The sequence below is a fragment of the Agelaius phoeniceus genome, chromosome 1 (assembly GCF_051311805.1).
Source record: "Agelaius phoeniceus isolate bAgePho1 chromosome 1, bAgePho1.hap1, whole genome shotgun sequence".
NCBI lineage: Eukaryota > Metazoa > Chordata > Aves > Passeriformes > Icteridae > Agelaius > Agelaius phoeniceus.
This window is the reverse complement of record NC_135265.1, coordinates 87454421-87482418: the sequence shown is the minus strand read 5'-3', so window position 1 is coordinate 87482418 and position 27998 is coordinate 87454421. Positions and strand designations below refer to the sequence as shown.

At 38.4% G+C, this 27998-nt stretch overlaps 1 protein-coding gene across 4 annotated transcripts in view; it reads right to left on the bottom strand.

Annotated features, from left to right (window-relative positions):
• RPRD1A (regulation of nuclear pre-mRNA domain containing 1A) overlaps positions 1-27619 on the bottom strand; it is a 43682-nt gene extending 16063 nt beyond the window's left edge. The window contains exons 1-7 of one of the 4 annotated variants that reach the window (XM_054649093.2): positions 27303-27619; positions 17777-17906; positions 16998-17104; positions 16821-16915; positions 15777-15903; positions 15503-15678; positions 12531-12625 (exon numbers count right to left, since the gene is read on the bottom strand). In XM_054649093.2, coding sequence (XP_054505068.1) covers positions 12569-12625; positions 15503-15678; positions 15777-15903; positions 16821-16915; positions 16998-17104; positions 17777-17906; positions 27303-27453 — 843 coding nt within the window. In that variant the 5' untranslated portion in view covers positions 27454-27619 and the 3' untranslated portion in view covers positions 12531-12568. Of the gene's footprint in view, positions 1-12530; positions 14504-15502; positions 15679-15776; positions 15904-16820; positions 16916-16997; positions 17105-17776; positions 17907-27302 lie in introns of those variants that run through there. The other 3 variants (XM_054649180.2, XM_054649334.2, XM_054649024.2) reach the window with 3 other exon arrangements.
• Positions 27620-27998: the final 379 nt, after the last annotated feature.

The following is a 27998-nucleotide window of genomic DNA, read 5'->3' as shown; positions in this document are numbered from 1 at the left end:
GGTGTGTCACTTTTCTGTTACTCTGCAGTGCAATGTCATGGGAAAAGGAAACCTTTCTCCATGGAGAGTGAGAAACAACAAAATTATTTACTATTTGGCCATGACTTACAATAAAATGTAAAGATTCACACACAAGATACCATCTTAAAGAATAACCATACAAGTCACTATGCATTTCCAATTTTTATTTTTTTTTTAAAGGCTTGCCTTATAAAGTAAAAGGAAGTTTCTCTACTGACACCCCTCAAACCCAGGCTAGCCAGGCACCACAGGCTGAAGGGCTCAACAGCCCAAATGAGTCCCTCAGTGACCCTCAGCCATCTCTAGCTGGTTTTTGATGGTGCAATAGCATAGCAAGAGGAGCCCCAGCTGAAAGGGCAAGTAACTGCTGATGGAGCAGAACAGACATATCTGTCCCCCACTTCCACAGCTAAAAAAAACCAAAACCAAAATCATCTTTTTGCCATTGTTCAGGGAAAGTGACTTGCTCATAGTTACGTTATCAAGAAGAGTCAAGACCACAGGATCAAATAAAAACAGTAAAAAAACTCTCCCCACAGTAATTCATGTCTAGGTGGAAAGCTGCAAATGCGTAGGACATATTTCATTATGTTTCCAAATTAACTGAAGTTTGGAGGAGAAAGTTCATTGTGCAACATGGCAAAAGCTGTCTGACATTACATAAAAGCATGCTAGGTACTGCAATGTTGGAAGAAAAAGCATTGTTAATCACATATGTGCCATGAAGAAGTGAGCAACATGCTTTAAAAACCACATCTGTATGCAGAAGCAGAAGAGAAAGCTTGCCTGCCATTAAACATTTTGAGGGACATGAAGAATGTGTCTCCTGAGGAAATTATTTCAGTGAGACTCTGGACCTCACAGCACTCTCAGAATTACACAGTATTCCTCCTTCCCACTGCAGCACTAAGAGTCTGCCTGCTGACCCTCATAACAATTTGTCTGTGCATGTGTGTTTTCCACCAGTAGCTTTGTTTTCACTGGAGCTCTAATGAAATTCAGTACTTTCCGGCAATCTCCTCCTACTGAAATTTGGACACTGGCTCACATGCAGAAAATAAATATGTTCTAAGTCTTAAATCTCATAATACATTTATGACTTCTTAAATTAAAAACATATATTCTTAAATAGTAACCTTTATCAATCACATGCAAATCTGGAGTTCGTACTCACCATTTTATAACGCAAGATTGTAAAATCTACATTATGAACATCAGTCTTTATTACTCTTGGCATATTTAAGAGTACCTTCTGTAAACTCTCTTGTATTTTAGTTATATACCTAACTGGATGTTAGCTATTCAGACTCCAGAAGACAATGAATACTGTCAGGTAAATCCCAACCTGAAGTTCAAGTGACCAAGATTATTCTACAGCCCACATACAGGATTTAACCTCAGAAGCCTAAGAATTATTGTTTACTATTTAACAGAAACACAAGGTTGAAACCTACAGCTGTCATTGAGCACGTAAATTTTTCTGATCTTGCTGCAAAAGAACATTAATTTTCCACTGACTACAGCAGCTGCTATTGAGCATGGCTTCAAGGATTTGGGACTATGATAGTTGATGACTTGTATATGCACACAGAGAGCGCAGAGGACACTACTGGAATAAGTGAGATGCTCCTAGTCATCAGTGACAGGAATCTTCTCTATCTTGAACTGTTAGAGTTGAAAAAAGTTATGCTAATTCCCATTTTGTGTTTTACATATGGATCAACACAACCATTTTCAACTGGCTTAAAAGCAGTTGCATGATCCAATATTAATAACACTGATTAGCCAAATAATAAAGCAGCATCCTTCTGGGACTCAAAGCACAAAGCACAATAACTCTACTGATGTGTGGGTTAGGGAAAAAAAAGGAAGACCCTGGTGTTACAGAAAACTGGATTCTTCTCTTTGCATGAAGCAGAGGACACTAATCAGCCAGAAGATAAAAAAGTTTCAAGGTGCTCTTTTCTAGAAATGCTGAAAACATGGGTACAAAACAGCTGCAGATTACATTTTCAACGAAATTAGGATGACTTCCCTTTACAGGCACTACAGTAAGGGAATGCATTAACAATCCATATAAATTACAAGTGAGAAGCCAGCTAGGAAACCAAAGGAGTACTGTTTTAAACACTACTGTCTGGAGGATAGCCTAGCCATTTTTAATTTCTTGCTGCTGTGTTCTAAGACAGCACTATCACACAAGAAATCCAGAAAATCAGGAATTACTGGTTCTTAAGAAGAATGTGCTGTCTGAAAAAGTTCAGGCAGGTTCTCAAAACCAAACCTATGTGCAGTGACTGTACTTTCTGCTTTGGGTTTGCACCTGCATAACTGCTTTATTCCCCAACCTCTCAGCATGAGTATAAAACATCTGCGAGATAACAGTGCTAGAGCAATAATGCTTGATTACTTCCACACATAATAGCATTATAAATAGGGACCTTCCATTCCTACATTTTCAGATAAGCTAAGTGTAGTAGTTGTGTTATCACCAAGAAAACAAATAACAGGTGTACACACACACACACAGAATTTAATGGTCTCTACATAAGCTGCATCTAATATCATCCTATGACACATTTCTCTACTGGAAATGGCACTCTATTCACTACATGACCTGTGACAGCAAACACAAGAAATGTCTGGCTTTCAAGATGACATACTAAATTGTTTTGTTTAAATAATCAGTGTATAAAATACTAATTACAGTGGTACAGCTCCAAGATTTAGATCATGTAAGACTAATGACTGTTTAATGTACCACCATTAAAAAAACCCAGCAGCAATAAAAATTTGTCACAACAGAAGTTGTGTCAGTGGAAGACAGAAAATGAGGAAAGAGGAAACCACGATCTACTGGCACTCATCCAGCATCTCTCTCACTGGTTATAATGGAATCATAGATGAGTTATGACTAAACAGATATGTCTGGAGCTATGTGCTGAGTATCAGTTTAACAAAAACCCTGAGTTCCTCTGGACAACAAATACTCCAAAATAAAAGATGATAATGGCACAGCTCACCAAATTTATCTATCAAATATGCTGGCCTTTTGAGCTACAGCTACCAACTTTTGCCAATGGTTCAATGCAGCTGAAGGCTGTCAATTATCTCCACCAGAAAAGAGGTAACTTAGTATGAGAAATTTTGTTTCTAGAACATGTCAAGAATGTAAACTTCGCTTCGACTTTATACTCTCAAATCTTGGGCAATGAAGAGCTCCAGCTTTCACTGTTGAGTCTGGATGTGTAGGACAGCAGAGACAAGGTGAAGGGATGCAGAGAAAAAGGAGTTCTCTATGAATGCAATGTTCTCAGTGGTCTCTGGTTTGGTGCCCATGGGTTGAGGAGAATGCAAAATAAATGATAGTGCACAAAAGAAGAAACAAAGTGATGGGTCATTACAACTAGCAAATAGAGATGTGATGCAGAAAATTATTGATTTCATATCTACTGCCTTTGCAGAATCGTTCCTCCTACTCTGGTAGCTAGTAGCAACCTAGAAATAAATTACATCAAATCTTTGTGTGTTTGAAACATTGCCAAGTGTAACACTCGGGGGAGTTACACCATCTGCTGTCTCCTGCCTTCTACCTTCTTCAGGATCAAAGGGCTCACATTTATTGAGAACATGACAGTTCTGAGGCTTGTCTTTGAAACAGTTATAAGGAGCTCAGTGTTCCACATAAAATCTGAGAACTGTTTATAGGCATAAATAACTGTGGTAAAAACAATTGCGTCCCTCTACCTCCTTTTCTGTCCAATGAAGTATTTGGGCTGGAGTAAAATGAACCTTTGATAGTGACTGATAAAAACAAAGGAAGAAATACATAATTAAGAATGGAAAGTCATGACAACCTAACATTTGAGGAAATAGAGCCCAATAAGCATGTACTTAACCTGTAGGACCAGTCAGATGTCAATCTTGGTTCTCCACGCTACTTCACATTTTATTGCTACTTTTGACACATTCTTCAAGTTCCATATTCAGAACTGACCTTAAAATAATGGTCTTTTGAAGGGTGGAGTTCAAGGCTCAATGCTATCTCCAACTCTCAATTCTGTTCTTCAAATCTGTTCTTTCAATGTACTAAGCAGTCACTATACATTTTCTACCCTAAATTCTGCCTGCAGCCAAGCTTCAAAACTGTTGCATGTGCTGACTACAAAACCAATTCTCCACACCTCTACAAGGCAACATAAAAAATCTGGTTTGGATGCATGGGGAGGAAGAAAAAGAAAAACACACCAAAATACAGAGGTAAATGTCTAACTTTTGGGAAGATCAAAAGTTAAATTTTACAGTGATTTCTATCTATTTGTTAACATCAGGCTACACTTAAATCAGAGACTCACAACAATGTTTAAAATACTTCAGGATTTGTGCTAGATAATCTGATGAAACACCGATGAATATCCCAGCCCTTTGGTGCACAGCTACAGTAACATCTACAATTATTTTAGAAAACACGTGGCATTTCTCCTACTTCTCTCACCCCCATTTAAAAATTATGTGTATACTATGGAACATAAACTTAACTATGGAGAGAGAGCATCTCTTCTGCACTGAGAAAAAAGCCTGATTCAGGGAGAGAAGGCCTGGGGAAGATAATGTTCTTAACAGTCCTTTATCTCATCAGAGTCCTTATTTCATCCACTAACCAAAATGTAACAAACTTATCTCTCTCTTAAACTTCACAATGTATTCCTCTCCTATCTATGGCCCTCAAAAATACCATCCTCGCTACACTGAATTAAAGTGCATCCTTTCCAGTTTGGAAGTGCAGAAGTGCAGAAAAAGAAGAAACCAAAATTCCTTTTTGATACTAACAAAATGTTCCAAATGTTTTCATTTAAGTATGTACCATCTCACTTCAAATTCTGAACATCTTATTCAATTTCAAAAAGTTAAAAACAGCAGTTTTTTCTTCTTTTTGTGATGAAGGGGTGTACTCTAGTAGACAATAGGGTTACCATCCTAGTGTGCATAAGGTTAGAGGTTTTTATAATTGATTTGAATTTATAATATATTTCTAAATTACCAACCCGGTTAGAATTTAAGAACCTGCTGTGATGCCAGTTTCACAGATGAAGGAAATTAAATAAAGATGCTTTTGTGAAAAAAGAAACGTAATACTCAATCAGGCAAGAAAATAAAACAGCTAGTGGTATTGGGAAGAACACCTCAAATACTGGCTCCTTAGATTACTTACTTTCAGAGAAACATTGTTTGAATGTAATTATTTCAGACCACTATTTTACACCCACAGTAGTGCCAAATGTTCTAACTCCATCCCAGTTAGTCCAATTCTCCATCCCACAGCAGCTCCCAGACAGTGTGTGCCCTCCAGCTCTCCCCTTTCCACCCCAATATTCCTTGATGTTTTCTACATCACCTAACTATTGTTGTGGCAATAAGCAGCAGCAAGTTATGGCTGGTTCCATGTGCCATAGGCTGACTAGGATAGACTGAGGGGAGAAGAGCTACTGAAATATTCCTCTGGGCCTCTCTTCTCTTTATGTATTCACAGAATTAATTTCATCAAACTTTTAAGAGCTAATTAGGATTGTTTCCCTGCCAAAGGACAGAATTTATATGACTGGCAGCATAACTGCAACAGTCAAGTCTCACAGGAAATTGGACAGTACCTGAAAGCCTCATGTAACTGCAACTCACTCTTTCCTCTCCTGCCAATCACTGCCAGCAGTAACTGAGAAATACTACAAAAATGTTTTGCCCTCTCTAATAAAGTCAACTTTATGTACTTTTTATGTCAGATACATCTTCATACTATATAAATAAAATGAAATTCCAGGACAACATGGAATTCATTTACAGGATTTATACATCATCCTGAGTTGTTTCTCCACGTTCTGCTCCTCCATATTTCAACCAATTTTAGTCCACAGCATTTCAAACTTTGGGAGTGGAAAAAACTTTACCAACTACATATTAGATTAACACAATATTCTTTACTTTTGGCAGAACTGAAAAATAGCACAACTGCTTCAGTCAAATGCAAAAGTCAATGGACTCTGGCTATTCTTTTAGTTTAGAATAAAGTTTTAATACAAGTGTAAGAACCACTTTACACACTTATCAGATGGAGGTGAGTACTCTGTGACAACTTCCACTTCCTCCTGGCTAAGAAATATTCTCAGCAAGAACAACAGCTGTGGGATACATTGTTTTCTCACTGCTGCTAAAACAGCATCAACTACTCTTACATCACACTGCCCAGAATAACTAGTGACACAGCTCCAAAGGATAAAGAGAGCTGGTATTTCAACATTGTCCTCAGCCTCAACTCACACTTTCTAAGTTGTTCCCTCCTCTCTGCAGACATATGTACCATACCCTAATTAATGAGAGGAATCCAGGTATGAAAAAAATCCCCAACTTCTTAATACATTTTGAAATAAGGTGCCAGGGGAAAAACTAAACTACAGTTGCTACTAACTGAAAGGAAACATTACCCAAAGTTCTGTATTTCACCAATGAGCTTTAACAAAAAGATAGAGAGTTTTAAAGAACAAGACTTTTCAGCACAGTCCAGCTATCTTTTCTCTTGACCTACTGTACCATGAAGTGGCCTACTATTCTCTAAGCTTTTTAGGAATGAGAGTTAGCTGGTTTTATTTTAAAAGTTTGGGTATTTTGAAGTAAATTCCCCAGGTTTACTATATGAAGACATTAGTGTAACTGTGATGGTTTAGTGGTTTGATTTGTAAAATTCAGTTTCACTGTGAGTCCTAATGAAGAGTATTTAGCCTTAGCTGAAGAGATGGATGTTCTCTGCAACATCACAACAAACCCCATGACTAGTTTAGTTGCACCATTACAGAAGATCATAATTTAAACTAGGAAAACAGAATAGCTTTGGTTCCTGATTAAAGCAGTTGAACTACTAACTCCTTCATTTTGATTCATGAGCTCAATTTTGACAACAATATTATTAAAACTAAAAATTATTCTGATGTCATGAACGATTTGTATGTATTCTTGAACGTTCTTATTATTTCCAGTGATATTTTACCCATAACTGATGGGCTTAGTAGCAGACAAATTTCAATTAAAGCTCTGGACTTAAAGAAAAAAATTTTAAAAAACCCGTAACAAAACGCAAAAAGCAGCAACAAAAGCCAAACAAAAAACCCGCACAGAAAAGTGCACTGTTCTCATACACTACAAAATGTCGATTCAAAACTAGGAATGTTTCACTCTTAATAATGCTTTTTTAAATGCAAACAGGTTTTGTCATGATGATGGCATCTATACTTCCTAATCACTTTGCACAAGTTAACATTTCTTACTTTCCCCTAAGCTGATTTAAAATACAACATAAAAGGCCATACATTATTTCATTAATAGGCTCTGACAGTATTTGCCGCCTCAGACAATTATGCAAGATGATGAATTATTTTCCTATGTAAATGTGAGAACAGTGAGATATCAGCACTCTGCCAAAGATCTACAGTAACTGGATGCATATTTTCTTTAAATGCCATCTCACAGCTATTTGCTGTCCACCTGAAGACTTTCTTTGCTGTGTACATTCAAATTCTCCAAAAGGTATCAGCTCTGTTCACACCACCATGAGTGCCATCATGTTTTACACTGGATTTTACACAAATTTCTTCTTCTATGTAAGTTTGTTAGCCAAAAACCCCCTTATTTATAATAAAGTTTCTAGGTCTTAGTGATAGCAGAAAAATTTAACAAAATTTAAAATGCAAAAGTTGTAAAACAACTTCTGAATATCAGCCCAACAACACAGGTTTTAATGCGGGCACTATTTACAGAGAACTCTAAGGAGCACTGCTGTTGCATAAACTGCAATTATCTTCAAATTCACATGGGCTTATTTTCCTATTAAATGAAACTACCAGAAGACACTAGCTAAAGCAACGTATTTTGATTCAGCTTTTTCATACAAGTCATCTCAACTTGTGAAGCAGAGCTTTCCAACACCCTCCCTTTCTCTCTCCTTTTTCAGCCTTAACATTTAAGGATTTTTTGCAACTTGACTATGAATGTTTCCTTAGTAACTCCCATGCAAAAAGACTGATGTTTGTTTAGTCTGCCTAGAATGACTACCTACCATTCAATGTGGTCTTATGTTCCTATTTAAGAGTTTATAGCTGCTTCAACAAATAATTCCAAAAGCTTCTAATTGTAGGAAGGATACAAGCAGGGTTTACAGTTCTGCTCTGTATTCAAAATACAGATTAAAAAAAATGAATTTAGTAAGTCCAGCAACACAAACATCAGATTTTTAACAAAAATATTGAAACAATAACTGTTGGAAATTAAGTCTTGCAGAAAAGCTAGTTTGAACTTGAAAAACCTCCCTGCTACTACTGACATAAACAGGCACTACAGTATCAGTCTTTCCTACATAATTTTCTTATATTCAGGTTTTCTTTTTAGTTCAGAAAACACCTGATCAAAGCAAAGAAAATATCTTCTACAGAATGCACTACAGAAAAGTCACTTGCTAATCTACAGCTATCTTTCAAAAAACTTAAGTTAGAGCACTGATTGTTCCCTTTACAATTTCCCATCATCTCAGATGTTTGCACAAGGTTTTACATACCTGCAAAACTTGTTCTTCTGAGGATGACACAAATAGATCCATTCATTTTGGATAACAGTATCAAGTTTTTGGCTGGCAATAGCCAGGAACATTCTGGCTAGAAGTCTCACAAACAACAGCAAGTCCTACCTAGGCAAATCCAGTATCTTCTCTCAGTATTTTTATAATAAATTCAAAACACACTTCAAGGGTAATAAAGTTCCTGGTATCTTGTGGTATCTCATACATATATACTTTTTCCCCCCTTTCAATAAAAACTAACAGGCAAGTTGCAGAATGAAAGGTAAAAATATCCCACCCTTAAAAAATAATAAGGGTGAAATAGATAAATATAACAACAGTTACATTTTTTTTACCTTGTTTCAAAACCAGAATATCCTGAATATTCAGCAAGGCTTTAAAATGTGATGAACTGAAGCAAAAGGTTATCTTTATTTTACAGGGATGAGCAAAGTACAACCTGCTCAATCTGTTAGAAGAGCCAGGATTTATATGCTAATATCTGATACGTCAATTTAAAAGGAGGAAGCCTTCAAGTGTTTCTGCTGCTTTGAATGACAACATCGAGCTGTGAAGTCTAATCTTTCAGGTACACACTGAGTAACTCTATACTATGGTATCTGAGGCTGCAGTTAGTAAGTCACTTTATGAAGGAAGCATATTTATTGCTCAAGTACAGAGAGGTTGTAAGTTTGTTATGAAAATGGGTCAAATTAGCATTATTCTCACAGAATGGGTATAACACAATGAACAAAATGCACTGACCATTGACTTTGCTTTGTTGTGTTTGACATAAGGGCTGCTGTTCTCCACTAGTCTTGCAAATTACTTCTACAAAACTCTACAAGTTTATCTTCTGTCACTGAAAAAAGTGCTTATGGAAAGTAAGAAACCACATCTGAAAGACAGGCCAGCAATTTGTAAAAACACTTAGCAAGCCTACTTCCATTGCAGGTAAGAGATGCAACCTATGTCTTATTTTAAACATCCCCTCACCTCAACTAAATAAACCTTAAGGAGAAACTACGGAGAAATTACTATTTCAGTGATCACGTAATTCTCCCCAGTCACCTTTGGGTTGATAATCCAAACTACTGATCTTACTGAAATGTAGTTTTGGTTTCTACAAAACACAACCCCAGTGCTGGTATTCAGTAAAAGATTTGCACTGTGAAACTCTAATGAAATCATTTACACTACACAAACCCTCTCAAATGGCCATTCAAATGGCCAACCTATAAGCAAGGGATTTCAACCAATCTACAGAAATATCTAAGCATAGTGGCCTGTTCCTGAATTACATTTCAGCTCATACACAGCAGGATAGAGAGAGCTAGAACATAAAGAATACGCCCATGAGAGATCTTTACCCTACATTTTTTTCCTAATGGTGAAGATCTACACACATTTCTTTGAAAAACAGTGCAACATACTTGGGACTGGGCCACTAGACAAAGTAAGTAATTTTGGGGAACTGGGCCACTAGAGAAAGTAAGTAATTTTGGCAAAGGCTCTCCCCCCTTTATTATGAAAAGATCCACAGTCATGTTCTCCTCAGCCCAAGAATATCTGCCTCAACTCAAAAGATTTCCTTCAATGTAAGTCATATATTCCCTGAACTGGAAGCTCTGCCAAGTCAGCCTCAATTTTTGAAGCTGCAACCTTGAACAAAAAACGAATGCAATGTTTCACCATGTGAAGAGATTACACGGTATGGTCTGTTTGTACCTATCAGGTACCAAGCATGTATCAGATCTTAAAACAGTCTTAGTGGGTTTGGATGAACTTTACTGACCACTTCCTGATACCTTCCAGTTACCAGTTCTGTAATCACCCTACTGTTAACGGTTCAGCTCCAAATCCAGAATAACTTAAGAGTTACTGTGCTATGCCACATTTATGGAGTTGTAGATCACCTTCAATGCTGCAAACTCCACCCCCTAACAAAAGGCAATAAAGGGTTCATCCTAAAAATCTTCAACCAAAGCTCAGTAAAATAATTTAGGTGCTCAGCTGCAAGGTTATGAAAAATGAATCCAAATTGCCAGAAGTGGACTTGAAAAATACAAAGTATAATGGAATATATTACCCTAAGTACTCTGTCACTGAGCAAAAAAACCTGACATAAAAGCCAGCAAGGAAAGCAATACACCCTGTGATAACATGAAGGCTAGGGTGAAGGGCAACAGTAGACAACAGTACCAACCCAGTTTGGTATTGCAAAACAAAACTTAAGGATAAGAGGCCTCTTATACCACTGCCAGACCTAAACTGTTTGCTTAATATTTTTGTCTACATTTGAAATCATTAAGTGTGAACTGAACAGGAAAAAGTCTTTCAAATCCAGAGCAAAAGTCAAGGCTGAGTAACTGCTTGCTGTTTATCTGTAAAATTCCAAGACAAAATTAAAACCTTTAGGAAGATAAGTCAAGCTATATAGAGCCATAAAAGCTCAATCATGAAATAAATGTGCATAGAACATATTATATTCTCTCAACATGCTAAGAAACCACAATTAAAACCAGATGAGTGAGTGTAAGAATATGAATACTGCTTACAGAACCGTAGAAAATCAGAAATGCAAGATAGCAGCATTAACTGCTTTAATTAAATGCAAGCTGCTAAATGAGAGCAGGCTTCCCAGAGTAGCACTTTCCTCACGAAAGTTTGAATCTAGTGACAAGATATTCCCAAATTTAAAGTGGCAAACTGAAAGAAGTATGCAAGAAACTATATACCCACTATATGCTAAGTGTAGCAATACTACATCTTTCCATATGGTCAAAATGAAGGTGAGGTGGTGTCTTGTGATTCCCTACTCACACTTGTTCATGAGTCACATAAGATGTCCAAGTATCAAAACTTGTATTTGAAATTTAATAAGAGACTAAACACTGTAATCCAGGAGACTGTGGGAGGGAGAGGTAAACACAAAGAAACATGAGAGAACAATAAATCAAGTACTTCTCTTGTTCATGTCACTTTTAAGGCCATATTAATTCTAGAGTAACAAGACAGTCTTATCAAAAGGACATGAGCTACACTGATACCCAAATCTGGATATCAATTTATGTACCCAATTCCTTGTTCCTGTGTAATATAAAAATCTCATTTTACCCTTCAGTGACACCAAGAGATGAACCAGTATTTTTGTTCAAAAACTAGAGGACAGGCAGGGAGACAGGAGGGAGATAGAACTAGGAGGGAAAGAGGGGAAAAGTCAACCACAGTAGTAGAAAACAGGAATGATATTAGTCATCAAACGCTTCAGGAAAAAAGTTCCACAAAAATATTTCTGTAAAAATTTCCATTTTCTTTAGTAGATAGAATCCTATCTAGCTAGAAATCCTAGCTGGAGCCACAGTATACTGAACCTTAAATATCTATACTGCTTTAAAACTACCAAAAGTGAAGGGAACAGACTCCTTAGCACAATCATAAATTTGAGGGGAGTTCTAAAGGGGCCTAAGTGCAATTACAAAGCACACCTTCTCTGTTACCTAATAAAGTGGAAGTTTTTCTGTTGTGCTTGTAAAGGAGAAGTCCTACATTCATCACTTCTCATTTCTGATCATGTAAACCCAGCAGTGTAAGTTAAAAGGCAAAAGGCTGAACAAGTCTTGTTTTCACAGCTTTTTCCTCTTGGAAATGGCAGCTTCAATGCAAGCAACCCCCAAACTTCTACACTGGGAATTTTGAATTATTTCACGGAAAGAATGTGAGAGTTTTAGGAACAACCATGTGAAAATTTTAGTCTTCAGGAAAAAGAGATGACACTGGATAAATAGTTATCCATCTCAGGCATAAACTCAGTAATGCTTGTGAGAATATAGATGAAAATAGCAGAGATTTGGTATGAGTAGTTACAGAATTCTTCCTCTTCAAGTTTTCAAAAACAACAGACAATACAAGATTTTGATTCTTAGATTTATTTTTAGCAGGATGTGTTTACTAATGGATGGTGACATCATTAGAAGATAGGTCCATGTCCACCACCTGCAACAGAAGCTAGACAGATGTTAAAGAAAACAATTTAAGAGTTAAAGATGACACTACTTACCCCAAACACACTTAGGAAAGTCACCTACCAAGCAGTACAGCTAGCTTTTGATGCAGACATAACATTATTTACTTGTTATCAAAATTTCCTGCCAAGTTTTAGCACATACATTACCTTGATTTTGATGGGAATCACACAGTTCTGTTTCAGAAATAACTATTAGATAGACTCTTATTCTTAAAAAATTAAGAAAGATGGAAAGATTGGTTATGCAAAATTACTTACCTGTAAATTATCTTTAGAAGATAAAAGATCTGCAAATTTAGGTCTAAAGCTTCTATCTAATGCTGAAAGCTACTGACAATTCCTTGGGAATTCCAATTCAAATAGTTAAACAAGGTTAACAGCAGGTAACATTTCTAGATTCAACTAAGAATACATCCACTTGTTCCTCACTATACCTGTTTGGTATGGTAAGGAATCAGTAAGGTAGGATCTCAGCATTATACTCACAGATTGGTGATAGTAATTCAGGAAGAAATAAAGACTTTCTATTACAACCCAGGGATCATGTTTTACTTGGGGAAGTATCAATAGCCAGAAGTCTAACACAAGAAACAAGCTTGTTTGAACAAATTAATTTCACCAAAAATCAAACTTGAACAGCAAATCCTAGGGACAGACAGTTCAGGGAAATACATGCTCAAAGAATTACACGAAAGGCCCTCTCCCAGTTCTATTTCAAATGAGAAGCCAAGAAGCAAGGTTCAATTTGAGCCATGGAATTTCCCAAATCTGTAAGAACAGGGACTCCTTGCTTCATCTCCATTTCTTAATCACCAAAATAAATCCTACATCTGCTAAGTCAGCAAGCCCTACACACAATATCACTAAGACATCCTAATCTTACATTTCAAAACTTCAGAATGTTTATCAGCCTCTACTTCCCAAACTAAAAAGCACTACTGATAGTGAGCATGAAGTCACTTTACTCATCACTAGTTTAGAAACTCCATTTTAAGGTTCTTGTTTTTTTAATCTCTTGGCTCAAAGGTCTTTATTAGTAACTGGGTTAACACCATCCTGACTCGTAGTTCTGTATTAGGAAATCATATTTATGCCACACTAATCAGCCTAAAAACATTCTTACAGTGTAATTCAACACCCTAGAACTTCACCAGTTTAAAACAAGCTGCTACAGACACTGAGACTGTCTCCTACTTTTTAAAGAAATACCTCAAATTAGTCCAAAAATGAAACTCTGCTATATTAGAATTAAATTCTTTAGCAGTCTAAATAATTCAGCCAAGAAACCATGTGAAGGACCATAACAGCCCAGTAATATGCAATTGCTTTCTCTCAGAATTATGAATTCTCTGATCTAGCAATATTGGGAAATTACACTGGTTTGTATTTGTTGAAAACAACCAACAAGGGTGGAATCTGTTCACAGCTGTGCTACTATTTCTAATTTCTTTTCAACTGAGCTCTCTTGTTTTACAGAAGGGTAAATCTGTCTGAAGGACCAGGTCACTGCCTTTTGAGCAACTCACTATCCTGGCAGTCTACCATACCTACACAGGATGTAACTGCTGGTAATGAGCTACATAAACAAGTCAGTGCCTCTAGACAACCAGTCCTTCAATGAAATTACAGGAACTTGTCCTTCAAACCCATTACACAGGCAGGGGGAAGGTAGGGCATGTGATGAAAAGCTTAAGGCTTCCTGTTCTTTAATCTTCCAGGTTCCATTATGCAGTTGGATCGGTTGCTACTGAAATCAGCACTACTGTGCATGCCATCTATCTTACATGAAGCTGGTTGATATTCTTCCCACAGGATAAACACAGTAAGGTTGAAAGGAAGAACCTTCATCAATTGATTTTCTGTGAGGCATAGAGGAAAGGAAGTAAGTCAGGAAATAAGAGTAGGCTAGGAATGACACAACTGATCTGAATGATGACTTCAAATACATTACGAACAGCATTTTCCAGAAAAAAAAAAACAAAATCTGAATCCAAGTTATGAAGCTAAAGGTAAAGAAACCACTAGGGAAAGAAAATGTTTTTCACAGGTATATACAATGAAACCTGAAGATTAATTAATGCTTGGACCATATATGCATATGCTGCAGTTACAGGGCATCATGACTGTTCAGGCATCTCCCTTTGCAGAATGATGCAGCTTCAATTCTATTATTGTAATACCCAAGGTTAGCACTGGGAAGCCACTGACATGAAATTATGGACATATTCTAAATATGTGGCATTTTCCACAGAAGGCTTTACAGTAGTACATGGTAGGAAAGAAAAACAGGTGATTGGTAATAGCAAAGAAAAGAGTAACTTAAGGGATCATTTGCTAATAATGAGCTGCTCATCCTGCATCACTCTTTTATTATGATCTGTCTAGTCATGCTGGTGCTAGTGCTGATAACCAGCTGTGTTAGAGGCTGTAGAAGCGCTAGGTACATTTCCCTCTGTTTAATGGATGCTTGAGGCAGGTTAAAAACTTGTGCTGAAAGCTGGAATTAAATTCTTATCCTTTAGCAAATACATAACTAAGACTTACAACAATGAATGAAAAGAGCATGAAAAGAAAATGACACTATGAAGAATTAAGTTCATAGCACCAGGGATAAGACTTTCTATCTGCACTACTAAAACTAAGTTTGTAGGTATAACCAAGACTGAAAAGCAGAAAGAGCTGGTTTAGTAGGTTTAGAACACTAGAATCAAACAATGGGTTACTAATGTGCTGGAAGCAAAGACATAACAGTGGCAAAAAAATATCTGTCTCTGGAGAGAAAAGTTTTTCAGGCTAACTAAAAACATTTGCAAGAACAAGCTTTAGTGAAGAAGAGACTAAAACAAAATATTACGCACTTCCAGCTTATGTTCTTTCTCTGCAAGGAACTCTTTTTGACATCGGAGAAAGTCTGATAACATTCGAGTTAGCTGTTTTCTATCATCTATTTCAGCTGCCAACCTGCCATTGTAATCCGCCAGCAACATACATGCATCATCTACCATTTTGGAAAGTTGCTCTCCAGATTCCTTATCTAAAAAGCAAGCAGAGAAAAACAGGTAAAGTGTGATTCCATTATGCACCATTACGTTCTTAGAAGAGCATTTTGGTTACCAGGCCCCCAACCCTCACCTGTTATTCTGTCTAACAGGGACACATCCTGGACCTCTATAGGCAAGGAAGCTATTCTCTGGTGAACTGCTGCATCCCCAGAGGCAGCATTTTCTAGTTCTTGTAATGCTCTAATGAGATCTGTGGTCTGAAAAAAGCATGCAAGATTGAGAACTAGTTTAAATAAACAGATCCTATAACAAAACAGAAGTGTTTTACAATAAGCTTATTGATTTGATGGTAATTTTAGCAGCATTTACAGTATCAACTTTAGAGTAAAACAAAACAAAACCAAACCTTTAATCTCAGCATATCATTGCAGTGTTTCTAGTTTTAAAGGTCACCTTTCTACAAGAGTTTTTCATTTAAATTCTTCATATAGGAATACTTATAAACCTTTTCTTCTTGACAGTAGTGATTATTTTACAGTACCTTTCATTTTATTATACATTTTTTAAAATTATTTTTCTTGTTGTTTTGCTTCACTATTGCAAAAGACTGTATCAGTGCACTTCTTCTGGAAGTAGGGCTGATGTTCACAGAAGCCCAGATATCTGCTACAGAGAAACATACTAAATTGTGTTGACTTGAGGACAGTCATTCTTTGCTATAACAAAAATCCTTTTGAGATAGGGCAATACTGCAACAAAACCCCACAAGAATTAGAAGAGCTGTAACACTGCAAGGTAAACAAGAATTCCTCACAGCCATCGTGAGTGAAACTTTGAGAAAAATTTTATCGATAAATCCATAACAATCTTATACTCTAATACATGCATTACTACTACCCTGAGAACTGAATGAGAACTCAATACATTGTAGAAACTACTGCTGAAATCCTGACATGAACAAAGCTGGACATAGAGCTCATACATCTGAGTTTACTGTCAAACACAAAGTTACAGCATGCCCCCACTGAAAAACTATTATAAATTTCAGGTGTAGCTACCCTTGCCCAGAAACAGTTCCTCACTGAAAAACAGAGACCATTGAAAAAAAAACAGAAACCAAAAAATTTTATATGAAACCATATGTAAGTAGAGAATTTTATAAACATGCTGTTACCTGAGGAGGATCAGTGGGAGAACTTCGAGGTGAACAGTTATTTTCATCAACTTTGATCTGTTCATATGTGCGCTTCCTCACCTTTCTGTCTCCATCTAAATGAAAACAAACACAACAGTCAGGGCAGTACTATTTCAAACAGGAGACAGAACCTTCATATACTCACAAAATACTTACACAAAGCTTGCCTAAGTTGTTCTAATACATCATTTTCATAAACAGACCTTTCTTCCCAGATAGACAGCACTCGGCCAAGGTGTTTCTTACAACTCTCATCAGACTCACTGTTACAAGGAAAAAAGCAAATATCAGTTCTAGGTAGAAGTATAGCCCTGCTTTATAATTATTTTTCACAGAAAGACTTTCACAGATCTTAGCAATATCCAATCATCAGAAGTCAAATAACCTCAGAAAATAACAAATCCCTATTTTAAAGAAAGCAAAGACCAGTTCAATGTGCTCTAACAAGCAGATAAAAAAAAAGGGCCTACACCAAACTCTTTTGTTTTTTCAACCTATAAATCTGCAAACACTACAAATAGGTTTATGTTGCTTCAACAGCTGTGTACCACTGTGAAGATAATCCTGTATCAAGACTCTAGCTTCCTCATGCAATGACATTAGAGGCTGCTGGGGAAAAAAAATCATGCAACACCCAGTAATGAAAAATGCCAAACTGTTGTAAAACATAAACACAGACAGTAAGCAAGTCTTAGTTTCTTCCTTCTTGGAAGGCTGCCTTCCAAGGCAAAAAGGGACTGAATGCTGATGAATTTACTATCAAACTTCATCCAGCTGTAATAAGACTATCCAAGATCACAAGAACACTGAATAAATGAAATTAACAAGATTTCAAGTACAGAAATAGCACATGAAGACTAGATGGGCCAGAAGACATCAACTGACCACTTCTCAAATGCAGTGTGAAGGGCACTGCACATACAAGTTTACTGTACCTTGAAACATGCTTAAAAGCCTCCACTATTACTGGAGCAAAGTCTTTTGTAAATTCTGGTCCTTTCCTTTTGCTGTTCTGTATGACATCATTGGCCAAGTACAGGAATGTCAGCTTCCTATTCGGTTTTGCTAATAAAAAGAAAAATTAAAAAGAATTAGAAATTTTATTTCCTTCAGCTAATACCTATATATCCAGGCTCATACTGAATACAAACACCCACTCCTCCACACCCTGAAATCAAGTGTTTTTTTCCTGTTTTCGTTACTGCTTACACCATTTCACATTTTCAGTATTTTCATGTGAAAGACTTTAGTCACTCACTGGGTTTTCTCTCCCTTCTGCTCTCTTTGTCATAGTATGACACAACTTCCATTTAGTGTTATCTCAAAAAACAAACAGAAAAAATCCCCAGATATTCCAAAGTGTTCTTCATCCCCAAACTCTTCTCAGGTGTTTTCCTGAGCCTTTTACGATTCCTGTTTGGCGGCCTTCATGGATTTCTTCAAAGTACTTCAGCTTCCTTCTAAGCCTGCTTAAATTTCTTACACTCATGAAGTCTTCTGATGAGGCACTTCACAGATCCACTATCATTCATGTGAAGAACCTCCTCTTTTTCAGTCTGAATTGCACTCAGTCTTACATAACCACTCCTCATTCTCACATTTAAGCAAACTGAACAGTCAATCCCCTCGTCAGTGTCCCTGTATCACTGTGATACTCCCCTTCCTCACCTCTGAATTCTTAAAACACTCATGTGCCAGCAGCTGTAATAGCACAAAAATGCTTTCAGAAACCACTTTCAAGCTCCTGCGGTGCATCTCTTCTCCCAGTACCTTAAACATCCTAACCCACGTCTCAATGTGCAATAGACTACAAGCTTCCAATTTACAAGCTGCTTCTCCAAATCTATTCCATGTTTTCTAAGTGCTCCTACCTGGGTATTTTCATTTATATTTCATCTAATTTTCATTACTCTACAAGTTTATTGGAGCTGAAAATCTTACTCTAACATTTCTACCCTTGGTTAACACCAGAATACCATTACCACCACATAATCTCAATATGTACACTCCGATTTTAAGAAGAGGTTTCTCTTGAAAGACAAGTTTTTCTGCTCTCTCAAGGAAAGCAGCACTGTGGTAATGACAATCCAGGATTTCTTATAATCTATGCAAGCAAATACAATTTGATTTTGTTATTTTCTACTCCATCCTCTCAAAAATGAGGAACTACCACCCTCACATATAAAGAGAAAATTCAATGTTAATATGCTTTCACTCTAGGGAAATGCTTTCGAGAATAAATTTTGCACTACAGAAAGACTCCTCTGAAGGATTTCTCCTTGAAGTACTGAATTCTTTTCAGTCTCTTGAACAGACATATCTAACAAGTTGGCAGTTCTGGACTGACTGGGGAAAAAAAACCCTCTGTTAAACATAAAAATGCACTTTGATTACAGTCAAGGTAAACTAAAGAGTAGGAAATAAACAAAACAAAAAAAAAACAAACCAAAACAAAACAAAAACAAAACAAAAACAAAAAAAAAAGCTTGGAAGTGCTGGGCACAAGGTGAACTCAATAGAGTCTGCTCCAAACACTGAAGTCATCACATGCAAGCACACAGGAAATTGATCTATTTCAGTCAAAATCTGGCTAGTTTATAATGTAGATTTCATAAACTTGTGCTGCTCACTTTCCATATTAAAACCCGATGATAAAACAACACATCTCTTATGTTTCACATAAATCAGAGTTCTGACACCTAGCAAGTTTTGAATTATTCAAAGAGAGAATGTCAGAAAACACATGTTGTCTCATAGGCATAATCAAAAAGTAACTAAAGTCTACCAAAGATGGCCCTGCCCCCTCTCTCAGTTCTTAAATAAGCCCAGAATTAGGATTCAAAATCTAATGAAGCAGGCTGTTCCCCATCCTATATCCTCTGGAACTTCATGCAGGATAGGCCCTTATCCATTTCACCAGAAAAAAAAAAAAACATCATTTTTTAATCCTCAATGATGTAACCCATTTGTGAGACACCCTAACTTTTTTCTTTCCAATAAACAGCCAAATAAATTGGGCTGGCAAAGACATGAGATGGATACACAGTGACATGAAGTCAGGTAATACTGACTCTCACAAAGCCTAGACACTATCTATTCACTGCAGTAAAAGATTGATGTACCATATTTGGTAAAAGCACCCTAAACCACAGAAAGTCACTTTCAGGCTTATTTCCCCAAGTATTACCTTTTCAGCTTCCTACTACAATTCAACATAAACAAAACTGTGCAGAATGAACAAAAATCCTAGACCCACTATTAAGCTATCTGTATTTGGTTGAAAATTTTAGTGTTCTACCCTTATTATTCACAAGGAAAATTGTGAAGTAAAATTTAATTCTTCTTGCTGGAAGAATGTGCTGCACAAAATTCCAAAGGTAAAAGTTATGCATAGTCTTGAGAAGTGCTCCCTCTCCTTTCACAAATTTTCAAGACTTACATACTGGTCTACTGGCACTCTGCCTTACACATGAGACTGAAGGTAACCTCTGGCAACCTGAACTGAAAACATTCTATTGCTAGCATGCCTATAAATTGACTAGTGATGTCTGAAACACAAACTAAACTCAGAATCAAATAGATCTGTTTTGGAGAAAGAACTATGTTAGAGCATCTCTCTTCAGTAGCAGTGAAATTCACTCTCCAGCCTGGGGTATTGGTAAATCTCAGAACATCAAAATGGATCAAACAGACAATTCTGGAGGTCCTCAACACATGGCAAGGCTAATAGCAAAAGCATTCCTACTGTCAGAAGAAAATGAAAAGAGAAAACCTGTAAGAACCTAGGTTGAAGAAGGATCTGAAAGACACACACTGCAGAATGAACAGTGTTACAAATAGCCATCTCTGTACCAACAGTACCCTCTGCAAACACAAAACTGCCAAGAAATCATCCGTGTTGGATTGAGTCATCTTTTCAGAAGCTCTGTGCAGTGTTCACATAACTCCTCTGCTTGTTGCAGCTAAACTCACCATGTAGCCACCAAAGTAGCTCCCTGAAGCACTGGATTCTGAAGTATTTTAATACATCAACAGTGCTGGTTGGTGTAAGAGCCATATTATGCATAGTACTCTTAAAGCATCTTCAGTCAGAATACACGAGATTGGCACCTTGCAAATGAAACTATGTCTGTACCAAAAATGTATCTGACATGTTTAAATGCCAATGAATATTCTTCAGATAATAATGACATTTCACCAACAATTAGCATACTGAGATATCTGTAGTGGAGACAACATTATCAAGTCTTAGTTTTTGGCAATTCATTCTTCTCAGTAATGCATTTTGTTAGTCCATTAGGTATGCCTGGCTCTCTAGCAGCTCAGTATTGATGCCTGACATTATTTGCTTTAATCCATAAGACTTAGAGAATTCTTAACACTGACAAGCCACCACTTTAGTGCAAGTAACCAGCATTTTACCCTGAAAGGCAGTAAATAGTTGTTTTCACCAAGATCAGCCCTGACAATCAAAGTCAGCACAATCACCTGTCTTCTCCAGGTTTACCTCCTGCATTTGAAATTGAGCTCCCATCAAGATAGCTAGAAACATGCCCATTAGTTTCATGCTGTTTTACACCTAGAGCCAAAACATATTTGCTGTTGTAGATATACTAGAAGAAACTACAGAAAAGCACACAAGCATAAGAGATTTCACTTACATCCCACTACAAAGTGTACAGACTGACTGAGCATCTGAAAATGTTACATCAGGCTGTGGCTTTCTGCAGGCCAGCTCGGCTGTGTCAACTGACCTTGAAGGAAAATACCACTTAACAGAAGGGTTTGAAACAGTAAGCATCAGTATGTTAGAATCTCACAAAAGTTATCAGCCCTAAACATTTCATTAGCATACTCAAGTTCTCTAGTATGGATTCAAATAAAGACTTTGCTAAATTGCTTTTGAATTAGTCTGTACACATGCACAAGAGTTTATGAGTGCCACCACTCCTCCCAAAATCTCTGGGACACTTTCTCACAGCATGCTTCACCCCTTTGCAAGAGGAGCTCATGACATCTCTGTAAATACCTGACAAGTTTTCAGGCTTTTTATTACAAGACCAAACATTGTTAAGTCAAGCAGCACTGAAACTTGAGTACAAGATCACTGATCCTTCACACTGTGGAGAGCTAACCTGGGTTTTTATGCAAGCTGATTAAGCAGAGCATCTTTGGTAATATGACTCTAAAAAGCCTCTAAAAAGCCTCTTGAGAGGCTGCCACCAGAAAAGACAGTTTAAAGACAACATAATCCACAAAAGGCACATTGTACAACAAGCCCTTAACCTTAAAATTCATTAACCTTCTACTAAGAAAAGGTTAAACTAAGCATTCCACCTTGTGCAGTCACCTGGTGAATTAAATTTACCAAGGTTTGATAATTGCCATGTTTTCTCTTCAAAGAGGGAAATGGGATTGCCCATTGAATGTGTTCAAGGTTTGAGGGTCCAAGTATTTTGACTGGGTTTGGAGACTAGTAACAAAGGGAACACAACACAGACACTGCTGGGAATACGGCCACTAGCATCAAATTACCACAGGAATGCCAGAAAGCTGGTCACAGACCAAGGAAACCATTCCAACATAATTACACTGCAGAGGCTTCCCACTGCACTTAGTGCATCCTGAACTACCTGAACATATGAAACAAACCAACTCCTTTCATTGCCTTACCTGGCTGGTAAAATGCCAAGATGGATATGAATCAACTGCAACAACAGCTTCAGGATGATAAAAACACCCTACACTTAAGTTTTCAGAAACAGAATGGTAAAAGACACGCAGGTTTGACACTACACAACCCAAATATAATTGTTTTAAATAAAAGGCTCTTATATTGCCACTCTGCTGCTCCTAACTGCAGATCATTTTGTAAATCATGTACACAGCAAATAAGTTTCCCTAACTAGGCTCCACAACACCCATTCATCTGAAGTTTTGCCTTTTTGTTGCCCTCCAAACCTTTTGGTGTGGATGAGAAGATTGATGTGGGCATAACCAGTGAAATCCAAAAGCCATAGCTTTGCTTCTTTTAAATAAAAGAAACCAAAATTATTTATTCTCTCACATTGGAAAATGGCACTATACCACCACTAAGTAAAACAATCTTACAATCACCAGAAAGAAAAGATTCCTTCTCCTGGCAGAAAAAACTACTCTACATGGTACAGAAAATAATTGCTTTAATCCAGGAACTTGTTTCCTGTGATCCACTTCCCATCTCCAAGTCAATATATCGCAACCACTTTTGGCTGTAATTGTGCTCCAAGCTAGCTAAGTATTAGAGTAGTTCAGATGTAGTACAACTTTCAAATCTAATGCTTAAAGTGTTGCTAGGCCTTCTCAATTTACTTACTAAAATCCTCTATCTTCCAAATTTCAGCAGCTGCCACAACAGCCAGTACCTTCAGAAAAACATATTTCATCAATGCAACAGCTATACTGGATGAGGACCCAAGCAGCAGCATATGTCCCAGTAGAAGAAGCTGCAGACAAACCATAAATAAGCAAAAAAGATGTAGCTTCTTACACCACTGAAAGATTTCAACACCAGGAAAAAAAAAACCAAAGAAAAAACGTAATAAACTGGAACAGCAGGTGAGCTGGAAGAGTCAAGCACTAGAAATACATCTCCCTGTAGCAGCCCAGATGTACCTACACAACTGTGGCTCTCCTAAAGGCAATACACAATGAGTCTACTGACCTAGATAAGCTGTGCAGGGGAGAGAGTGATCAGTGTGACACGGGTGGGGTGACAGATAACAGCCTAAACAAGAGGTCAAGCGATTAAGGAGGATGGGGGATGATCATCAGTTTCTGTTACTGACTTATCATTGAGATGCTGTGTGGGCCCTGAAGAAACAGATACTCGAATCTGAAATTAGGTTTAAAGATAATACAACAGTGTCCTGCGAAGAACCAAGACTTGGACATGATGATCCTGTGGGTCCCTTCCAACTCAGAATATTCTGTGCTTACTAAAATATCACTACAAAATAAATACTTAACAAGTGACAGAACTGAACCTGGAAAAGGTAAAAGAAAATGAGATGACAGGAAAAGATTCATATGGACAACTAATTGGAACTCAAAATTAGTCCCCTATTACAAACCTTTAGCAATTTTGGGGTTTCTCCTTTAAAAAGAGCACATTTTAACCAAGTACAGCAAACTGCATATGAAGCCTACTGAACAGGCAGTTACTGTTCACCCTTGAAGGCAGATCCTTTGAATTACAGAACTGAAATTTTTAATTTCAAAAAATGAACTAACACGTAGCAAATCTCTACAGCTGCAGAGCCTCCTGAAAGCAGGGAGCAAAAGATGTATGCAAGAGAACATACCTGACTTGCAAACAACAAAAAATAATTCTCAAGAGACTCCATCTCAGAAGAGCCTACTCAAAGGTGTTTCTTCCTAAGGGGTTTCCCATCAGCCATTCAGTGACTGCAGGCTTACACAACAAATTTGTATATTATGCCACTACTCAGTTTAAAAAGAAACCCTGTAAGTCATTCCCTTTATGGATACACAAAACTACACAGGGTTAAATGGGCCCACCAGTTGCCTCTTTAAAATGACTGAGGTAATCACAAGTTAATTAATTAGTACTACTTAAATACTGAATAAGCTTATGACTCCCAAGTACTTAACTATTTAACTTTGAGAATTACATTTCATACCTCTGAAATCTAGCTGAAGCAGGATCATTTCCCTCTGTACACGCTTTTCAAGAAAACCTGCACACAAAGGCATATTGATGATCCATAGGGATGCCAGAGTATGGGACCTGACCACCGCCAATTAATCCAAATAAACAGAAAGTCACTAACATTTTATGCTGTCTAAATTATAGGCAGATTTGAAAAGCTATCTTTTCACCTCTAGTCCAATGTGGCATAAAGAAAAAGATTACTTGAAATATAGAAGAATCAGAACCAAACATTCAGGAAAGAAAGAGCTCTGATCTTAGGACTTTATGAATAGCTAGAGACATGTTCAGAAAGGCTCATGAAAGCTCATCGATGCAAATGATCTTTTACCAAAACTGAAAGCATCCAGAAAAAAACAATGTCATTGTACTGTGTTCAACCCAACTAGTTATACAACGTTCCTGAAAAGCAGTAGGCTGGAAGGATGGTCTGGAGAGGGGGGTGACAATAAAAAAGGGGATACAATGAAAGGAAATAAAATCTAGAAAGGCAAGGTTCAAGGTTCCAGGACACTACTGGCTAGCAGTAACAGCTGACAACGTCAATAATTTTGATATCCATATTCCCCAAATAGAGGTAATTTTCCTCTCAGGTAGAAGAGAAATCCTGTTTCTGTGGTTTGAATGACAGGCAAGTCAGGAGCCTTAGACTTACTCTAGTTATGGCCTCACTGCCAATATCCTACTTTGTGGTGTTTTATGCACTCACTTCACCACAGGACAGTTGTTTTCCTCTCGTCCTTCCCATGCTGTCTGCTTAGATGACTACTTCCACCTTTGGGGATTAGGCACCATCTTACAAATCTGTGCAGCAATTAGCCAGAAGTTAGTATCAGGTAAATGCAAGCTAGCATTTATGAAGCTCAGCTATTATATGAAATAGGAAACTAAAATACATCCTGTGTATATTAACTATGGCAGCTTTAAATGAAGCTTTTGATCTTCCAAAACGAAACATTTCACATAGGCCTAAAAGCCCAGAAGGGTCAGGACCCTGAAAGCAGATAAGCTACTCCTAGCACAGGCAGAGTTTCACATATGACTTCCACAGACCCCTGAAGGTTGACATCTGAAGAGAGGTCACACCAAAATCTTACTTTGAAGCAGCAAAATCAGGACAACAACTTCAATAAACAAAACAAAACAAATTATGGCAGTTATTCTCACCTAAAGCTCAAAAGAAAGTTGTTATCCTTGCCTCTCAATACCCAGGTTTCAAAGATTTCATTTCTCCAGTTAGTCAACCAGCACAAGAGGAAAGTTAAAGTTAAGCACTGCCTATTAATATCACAGATTACTATGAACTAATATTGTGCATGATAATTAAGATGAGCAACCAAAACTCTGTGTCTATTTAAATTAGTTTAAGATACCTTCCTGGTATCATTCAAAACTCCGAACAGTCATGTTAATGGGCCCACCACATTTCACATTTCTGGGCTTGATTAGAAGGCCCAGAAATGTGAAATGTTTCAGACACAGATGGGAGATCTGTTCATTTGCTCCTGGATCAAAAAAAAGCAAGCCTGCAACTAACACAATGAAAATTGTTTATGTCCCAAGATGGAATAATGTCACCAAGTCAGTCTTCCTTCAGTCAATACAAAAAAGAATTTAACTCATGCCTCAAAGTTCAAAAGATAACAAATCCCAGAAAAAGAGTATTTTAATAAAACCACAGTAGCCATATTACATGAAACTCAGTGTTTCCTTCCTCTTTCCTAAGTCCTGTAATGGGTTAGTACTGTTTTCTGCTTAGTCTAAAAGATTGAGCCTTCTATTTTTCCCATTGAAGATCCACATATTAGTGAGGCTCCAAAGGAAGCTACTACAAAACAGCATCATTTTGTAGATCGAAGGAGAGTTCCAGTAAGTGAGTTTTCTTTTTCTTAAATGAACCAACTTAAGATCAAGTTATTATCCAGTCAGGTCAAATAAACCCTCATATGCCATTTCTCCCTTTCACTCCCTGAACCACAGTCTATAGCTGCAAGTTCTTTCCTGTTAAATGGAAAGCCACATTAGCATTTAAGTCTGCACGCTAATCACAGCTAAAGAAACTTACGTTTTTATTATGTTAACATTTTTATTAACCATCTGGCAAAACCAGGAAGTAAAAACCACTCTGGATACATTACACTGCTTTTCCCTCAGTGTATTCCCATCCTCATCTGCCCTACAAGAACAGTTTCTGGAAAGGAAACCTGAGTAGACATGGAATTCAAATAGTATTACAGCTAACCATCACAACAGACGATGACAAATAATACGCAAAAAGGCTCCGTCTTGAAAGAGCTGTAATTAATAATGACAACAAAAAGCCCTAAAACCCTGGCTCGCCGGATTCCTTCCGGTTCCCCACTTTCCTTTCTCCTTAAAAAACGGGAGATAAAACACAAGGGGCAGCGTCCTCAGAGACATCTCTTTATGAAGTGACGGGAAAATGGGAAGGAAAAGAAAGGAGCGAGAGAAGTGGAAGGAAAAAAAGGGAGAAGAAGCACCTGCCAGCCCACGGTCACCGAGGAACGGAGACCCGACGTTTCACGCTGGCCCCAACAGTTCCGCTCTCCCCAGGCGCTCAGGCCTATCCTCGCTCTCTCCCCGCCCGCTTCCCCGGCCCCGCAGGCCGCGCAGCCCCGCCGGACCCTCCCTCTCCCCGCACTCCGAAACGGGGGCCGCCGCCTCCGCCTCCCGCCCGGCCCCGCCGCCCCGGGGCGCCTCCGGCGGGCCCTGCCCGGCCCCCCGCTCACCTTTGCGCAGCTCCCGCTCCCACACGCTAACGATGAGCGCCGAGTGCTTGCGGTGGTGGATGAGCCACAGGCTCAGGGTCTGCACGCTCTGCTGCGAGTTGCTCAGCTCCGACAGCTTCCGCTCCAGCGCCGCCTCCGAGAACGCCGACATCGCTGCACCGCGTTGGGCCCCGCCGCTCCGTCCCGTCCCGGCCGGGCCGCGCTCAGTCCCCGCCTCTCGGCCCCGACGAGGGAGGAGCCGACGGACGATTCCCAGCCCTTCCCACCCCGGCGGCAGCGCCCGGCGCCAACAAAATGGCGGCGGCCGAGGCCCGTGGGGAGCCGCGCAGCCCCGCCCCCTCCCTGCCTGCCCTCACTTCCGGCCGAGCGCGAGCTCGCGCTGGGGCGGGGCCGCGCGGGAACGGGATCCCTCAGGAGCGGGGTCAGTCTATCAGCGTCCTGCTCTGGAAAATAACATAAAAACGCAAATGTAAATTTGCCTCCAGAAGGCAAACTAGGCCTAACGGTTTCTTTCACCCAGCAGGTTAAGAATAACAGAATCGTTATGGTTGGAAGGGAGCTCTGGAGATCATCCAGTCCAACCCCCTGCCAAGGCATGGTCACCTGGAGCAAGTTAGACAGGAATGTGTCCAGAAAGGGAGAATCTATAATCTCTCTGGGCAGCCTGTTCCAGTGCTCTGCCACCCTCACCATAAA